The sequence below is a fragment of the Heterocephalus glaber genome, unplaced genomic scaffold, assembly GCF_053883595.1.
Source record: "Heterocephalus glaber isolate CG9 unplaced genomic scaffold, H.glaber_assembly_v1.0 deba00001447, whole genome shotgun sequence".
In the NCBI taxonomy this organism is placed as follows: domain Eukaryota; kingdom Metazoa; phylum Chordata; class Mammalia; order Rodentia; family Bathyergidae; genus Heterocephalus; species Heterocephalus glaber.
In genome coordinates this window covers 6,896,022-6,902,509 of record NW_028258299.1, presented here as the reverse complement: position 1 = coordinate 6,902,509, position 6,488 = coordinate 6,896,022, and the positions used below count along the sequence as shown (strand labels likewise).

At 61.9% G+C, this 6,488-nt stretch overlaps 1 protein-coding gene across 1 annotated transcript; it reads left to right on the top strand.

Annotated features, from left to right (window-relative positions):
* Positions 1–2,568: 2,568 nt before the first annotated feature.
* Positions 2,569–6,362, top strand: Srm (spermidine synthase). Its single transcript, XM_004863588.3, has 8 exons — positions 2,569–2,835; positions 3,174–3,294; positions 3,517–3,609; positions 4,751–4,904; positions 5,464–5,547; positions 5,633–5,778; positions 5,861–5,983; positions 6,084–6,362. The coding sequence occupies exons 1-8, from the start codon at positions 2,669–2,671 to the stop codon at positions 6,102–6,104; spliced, it is 909 nt and encodes a 302-aa protein (XP_004863645.1). The 5' UTR covers positions 2,569–2,668; the 3' UTR covers positions 6,105–6,362.
* Positions 6,363–6,488: the final 126 nt, after the last annotated feature.

Sequence of the window (6,488 nt, the reverse complement as noted above, 5' to 3'; positions counted from 1 at the left end):
GTCCTGACTTTTCTCTCGCCACCGCCACAGCTATGTCTGGGGGCCCGACCCCATTCAGGTAACCAGCTTGCTGGGCTTCCAGCCGCCCAGAACCAGCCCGAGGAGGGCGACTCTGCTGCAGCTGCACTGCACCTCGGAGCGTGCTGTGGGAGGAGCTGGCGGTGCCTGGAGCCAGGGGCTGAAGCAGCTCGTGCTTGCTCTCCTCTGCTCCTTATCTCTTCCTTTAAAAGGAAAACTGTTCTTTCCTGATTATAAAAGTCTAACACTGGGCCTAGGGTGTGCTGCAGTCACAGTTGGGTGACACACCCCTAGCAGTGCAAGAAAATGAAGGGGGGAAAGCAGTAGCGTGTTCCTTGTGGGAAATGTGGAAAACATGGAATGCAAGCAGAAAAATGTGAGCCTCTGAGACTGCTCCCCTCCCCACGCCCCCCACCCTAACCCTGCCACACCACTGCCAGCTTCTCATTCCTCCCTCCCTGAAGTACTTCTCCCCCTCCTCCCAGGCCAGCCAGTTGCAGTGGCCTCAGACCCAGCTGGCTGCCACGGCTCCTCGCCACTAATCAGAAGTGAAGTCTCGGGATTAAAGCAACTTCTCATTTTTTATTTGAAGTCTCTCTGCTTTTGTTTTTTCTTTGTAACAGTTTGGTGTTTTCCGGTTTTGGTTTTTGTGGTACTGGAGATTGAACCCAGGGTCTTGGCCTGGCACTTCATCCTCACCTTTTGCTTTCATTTTTTATTGTATTTCAAAGCAGTCTCACTGTGTTGCTAAATTGCCCAAGCTGGGCCGGAATTTACAATCCTCCTGCCTCAGCTTCCCAGAGTGCTGGGATCAAAGGCATGCGGTACCACACCGCCCGGCTCAGCTAAGGTCTTTTTATAAGCGTTTCCTTTTATGACATCAACTGGCAGCCAGATGGATGGCGGTCTTGAGTTTCCCTGGCCCGGGAAGGTGCCCAGGGCAGATGGAAGCCCCAGGGTTGCCAGAACAGCTGCAGCGTATGGGGAGCACTTGGGAGAGGACCAGGCGGCCAGGAGCGCCTGGAGGCCTCAAGCCCCGATCCTCCACCTTGTAGGCTGTGGGCTTAGGCCTCTCCAGGGACTACAGGCCAGGCCCCAAGTGCACGGCTTTGAATCTGGGGAAGCCTTTCATGCTGTCCCTGGCTTCCGCCCTCCTGATTTTCCACCTGTTGTAGTTCTAGGTGGGCTACACAAGGAGGTTTCTTTCGACAAAATCAGTTTTTTCCTCCCAAGAGCTCAAGTGGGGTCGGCATTTCTGGGCCCACCGTGCGACTGTACTTCTGAGGATGTTCTTGCTGCTAGTTTGTTCAGGGCTGCGTTTTCTTGTACCTGGAAGGTACTGTGCCTCGTGCCTCCTGCCACATTGTCGCTGGGGGCCAGGGCCAGGGCTTCCCTCCTCCACAGGAAGGCAAAAGATGTCCCTTAGGCAGGCAGACGTGAAGGGAAGCCAAAGCAGCTGATCCACACACGGCCATGGCCTCAGCCACTGCCCGGGGCCTTCCAACCCGGCCCAGGGCACAGACAGGTAACCCTGAGCAGACGGGACAGAGCTGCTGGCGGGAAGTGCAGGCCGTTCCGCAAACCCTGACCGAACAGGGTGGAGCGGGCAAGCTCCAGGAACTAGGCTAAGCGGCTCCTCAACCACTCTGGTCCTTTACAGCAGCAGCTGCACAGGAACTGTGTCTCAGCAACCCTAACCAGCCTGGCTTACCCCCTCCCTTAAAGAGGCTCCGAGACCGCCAGGGCACCCAGGGGCTACAGGAGCGCGCTCCGCTCCAGGCGGGCCGCGGGACGTCGGACCCCGACACCCTGGGATGGCTTGCACCGTTTCTTTCCTCTGCCTGCCGGGGCGTCCCAACTGCGTGTGGAGCAATTAGCACTTGATACTCCCTAATCCGCGTTGCTCAATGGGGTTCTGAGCGCCTTGGCATTTTCCTAAAACCGCACATTTCCCGTCCGCCCCTGAAGGCGCGGTTTGCTCAACACCAAGCAGGCGCCAGCCTTCGGTGCTGAATATGCCCGTGCGAGCCTTCTCCCGGCCGCTGCTTCTAAGTTCCGAAAGCCGCTCAGGAGAGAACTTTCTCGCAGCAGCCGCCCGCTCCGGCTCCGACAACCCTTCGGGTAAATCCAAACCCTCTGCGCCCCACCAACCGCGCAGTCTGTCCACGTCCGCGAGCAGCGAGCCACGCCTGGGCCGGGCGAGGGGGACGCTCTTCCCGCGGCGGCATGGCGGAGGCCGGCTGGGACGGGCCGCCTCGGCGTCGCGGACCCGGGAAGGGAGCAGCGCCTGGGCCCTTCCGACTGCGCGGCGCGACCCGCCCCGGAACCCGGCCGCCCGGCGGCCCCCACGTGGCCCCAGAAGCGGTCCGCACTACCCTGCTGCCCCCGACGGACTGCGCGCCCCAGCCAATGGAAGCCGCGCCGCCGGGCTGATGGCCAATGAGCGTCCGACAAGGCCGCGCCGCCGAGTTGACGCGAGCGCGCTCCCTGGCAGCCATTGGAGGACCTGGGCTCCGCCCCGCCGGTAGGCCCCGCCCCGCCGGCTAGTTAGGGTGCGGCGCGGGCGGCGGGCGGAGCTGGTCCCGTTGTGCTGCGGCTCCGCTCGGCCTGCAGTCCCGGGCCCCAGCCCCGCGCCGCCCGCCCACCCGCCATGGAGCCTGGCCTCGACGGCCCAGCTGCCCCCGGCCCCGCCGCCATCCACGAGGGCTGGTTCCGCGAGACGTGCAGCCTGTGGCCGGGTCAGGCCCTGTCGCTGCAGGTGGAGCAGCTGCTCCACCACCAGCGCTCGCGGTACCAAGACATCCTCGTCTTCCGCAGGTACCGCCTGCCCCGCGTCCCCGGACCCCGCGCCCACGGCCCAAGCACTCCCCTGCCGGAGCTTGCCCGCCGCCCTCTGCGCGCCCGCGCGGCACAGCTGTCACCGGTTCCCTCGAGCCAGGCCGGGCCTGGGCGCCACCGGGTCCCCCGAGCCGCCTGCACCCGCGTCGTGGGCTGGGCCGCAGCCTGCGCCGTGCTCCACGTGTCATTCGTGGACGCGTCAGCCGGCCCACCCCGTTCCTGCCACGTGTCACCCCCCTCTCCCACTCTGGGACCCTGGGCGGAGTGGGCCGGTCCCCCCACCCCGTAGGACCCAGGCCCCGACTGTCACTCCGCAGCAAGACCTACGGCAACGTACTGGTGCTGGATGGCGTCATCCAGTGCACGGAGCGGGACGAGTTCTCCTACCAAGAGATGATCGCCAACCTGCCGCTGTGCAGCCACCCCAACCCCCGCAAGGTACAGCGCGCCCACCCGGCTCCACCTGGAGGCTGCCAACGTTGGCAAGGACTTGGGAGGATCCTGGGGAGGCCTGACAGGCTCTCCTCGGCCAGGCCTGAAGCTCAGCGGCCCTGGGAAGGGTTCCCGGGAAGAGGGAACCTGAGGCCAGAGCTCGGGAACAGCGAGGCACCAGATGGCTGGGTGGGGATGGATCTGCCCCTGACTGTCCCTCCACCCCAGGTGCTGATCATCGGAGGAGGAGATGGAGGCGTCCTGCGCGAGGTGGTGAAGCACCCCTCGGTGGAGTCTGTGGTCCAGTGCGAGATTGACGAGGTGAGTGCCTCGGCCTGGGCTGCCCCCTAGGGCTGAGTTTGAGTTGCTCGGCCCTGCTCTGCTCGGGCACCCTGGGCAAGACGCTTGACTCTCCTGGGTGTTTGCTCCTCTGAAAAACCAATGGTGAAGCCCATCGAGGTGGCGCAGACCTAAAATCCCAGTACTCTGGGAGGCTGAGGCAGGAGGATTCCAGGCTCAAACCCAGTCTGGGCAATTTAACAACTCACCAAGATCTAGGACCGGGGATGTAGCTCAGTGGCACAGCACCTGCCTGGCAACCGAAAGTTCTTGAGTTCAATCCCCGATACCAAAAAATAAAACCCTAAGACTTACCAAGCTCTTGTCTCAAAACTTTACAAAGAGGGACAGAGGAGTCACTAGGCAGGTAACTCCGTGCAAAGACCCTGTGTGCACTTCCATCTTTCAAAGAGAAAACAGTGTTGGAAGGGCCCTGTAGTAAAACAAGATGGTAGAAGGCCTAGCGCAGTGCACACGGGTTCTAGTTCTTAGTAAAAAGAAGACCTCATGTCTAATTTAAGCCCCAGGCAGGGCTCAGAGGCATTTCCACTGCTAGGATATCTACCCTTTACACTAAGACATTTTATTTTTTCCGGTAGTGGGGGTTAAACCCAGGGCCTTCCCCTGAGCTACCTCCCTATCCTTTTTTGTTTTGAGACAGTGTCTCGCTGCATCATTAAGTTGGGCTCAAACTTGCAATCCTGCCTCAGGGTCCAAGACAGCTGGGATTACTGGCATGTGCCACCTCACTCACTTTCCCCTAAGCATTTTCAGTGCTTAGTGTTTGCTGTGTCAAGTGTTGGTCCAGGTGCTGGGGGTTACGGTGGCGGTGGTGGACGGAACCGGCCCTGCCCTTGGAGGTAATGATCTAAACTTGGGGGCGTATCACAAGGTGACCCTAAGGATTGACAGGCTCAGCGGATGAGGAAGGGGCGGGGTAGAGCCAGGCGCAGTGGCGCACACCTGTGACCAGCCATTCCTGAGGCATGGAATCCACCGCAACTTCCAAGACCCTGCCTCTGAATGAGAAGGGTGGGCCGCTTGCCTGGCCTGTATGGGGCCTGGTCGGAGTGGAGGGAAGGGCACAGGCCCTGAAGAGAGACCCGCCCTGACCCCTCCCCAGGATGTCATCCAAGTCTCTAAGAAGTTCCTGCCAGGCATGGCCGTTGGCTACTCTAGCCCAAAGCTGACCCTGCACGTGGGTGACGGCTTTGAGTTCATGAAACAGAATCAGGATGCCTTCGACGTCATCATCACCGACTCCTCGGACCCCATGGGTAAGCGAGGGCCGGAGCGGCTGCCAGCCTCCCGAGCCCTGCTGTCTGGGGTAGAGGATGGAGGGCTCCCCAAAACCAGAGCTGCCACCCCTCCAGCAAGACTCGGGAAGGAGGGAAGAGACCAAGCCACTGACCTGAATTCACAAATTGGACCTGGGCGTGGTGACACACACCTGTCATCTCAGCACTCTGGAGGCTGAGTCAGGAGGATCGCCATGAGTTTGAGGCCAGCCTGGGCTCCATAGCAAGATCCTGTCTCAAAACAATATAAAAAAAAAAAAGTTGGGTACCTGAGGAGTTGGGGAGCCTGGTCTTGGCCCTTGGGGCCTCGTTTTCTCTTCTCCTCCCTTCTGCTCTCTGCTCCCGCAGCCCAGCTTGGGGGAGGGGATGGTTCTAGTCAGGAGCCAAGGCCGGGGTGGGGGCTGCTCCGCTGTGGTGCCAGGGAATCTCCCAGAAGCGGGACTTGGACATGGGGCACCTGCTCTGGTCCGTGTGGGGGTCGGTGGCCCCTGAGGCCTCAGCCGGGCCATGTTCCATGTTCTCATCTCCCTCCCCGAAGGCCCTGCTGAGAGCCTCTTCAAGGAATCCTATTACCAGCTCATGAAGACAGCCCTGAAGGAGGACGGCATCCTCTGTTGCCAGGGTGAGCACTGGCCGGGGTAGGCAGGCGAGCAGGCGCCCAGGCCCGGGCCAGGTGGCCGAGGCTGATGCTGCCACCCCACCCCCAGGTGAGTGCCAGTGGCTGCACCTGGACCTCATCAAGGCGATGCGGCAGTTCTGCAGGTCCCTCTTCCCCGTGGTGGGCTACGCGTACTGCACCATCCCCACCTACCCCAGCGGCCAGATCGGCTTCATGCTGTGCAGCAAGAACGCGGTGAGCTGGGTGCTGTCTGGGGGAGGGGCCTGGTGGGCGCGCACAGCCCTGCCCTGATGCCACCCTATCCTGGGTCCCCCAGAGCACCAACTTCCGGGAGCCCGTGCAGCAGCTGACACAGGCACAGGTAGAGCAGAGGCAGCTGAAGTACTACAATGCTGAAGTGCACCGCGCTGCCTTCGTGCTGCCGGAGTTCGCCCGCAAGGTGTGTGGCCACCGACCGGGCAACGGGACCCCGGTTGCCCAGGTGCCAGCTCGGCCCCCACATGACCCTGAGCACGCTGACCGCCCTCGTGTCCCACCAGGCCCTGAACGATGCCAGCTGAGCCCCGGTGCTGCCGTGCCACCGTCCAAGACCTCGGGCTGGACCAGGAAGCCTCCAGGGTGTGGGGGCCCCCAGCCTGGACCAGACCCCTGCTGGCTCTCGCCCCCAGCCATGTGTGACCAGCCCTGGGATGCCGCCACCAGCCCTGCTGGGCACACTCCACGTGTCTGTCCTCTCTGGCATTCAGCCCCACGCCCATACCAGCTCTGTACAGCACATCTGCCCTGTTGCCCCTCAGCAAACAAGTATTTATAACAAAGCTCGAAGTCCTGTCCCCTGACCTTCGCTGGTCCCAGCAGCAGCCACATGAACCACTGCTGGCCGCAGTCGGCTGTGAGGGTTTCCGCAGACCCTCCTACTCACACTGGGCCAGCCCGGGACCTTG

Bases quoted from the DNA above. Each gene is read 5' to 3' on its own strand.
- Srm (XM_004863588.3), top strand. From the start codon at position 2,669: ATGGAGCCTGGCCTCGACGGCCCAGCTGCCCCCGGCCCCGCCGCCATC. The intron at 2,836-3,173 runs GTACCGCCTGCC...GTCACTCCGCAG, and splicing joins GACATCCTCGTCTTCCGCAG to CAAGACCTACGGCAACGTAC. The intron at 3,295-3,516 runs GTACAGCGCGCC...CCTCCACCCCAG, and splicing joins GCCACCCCAACCCCCGCAAG to GTGCTGATCATCGGAGGAGG.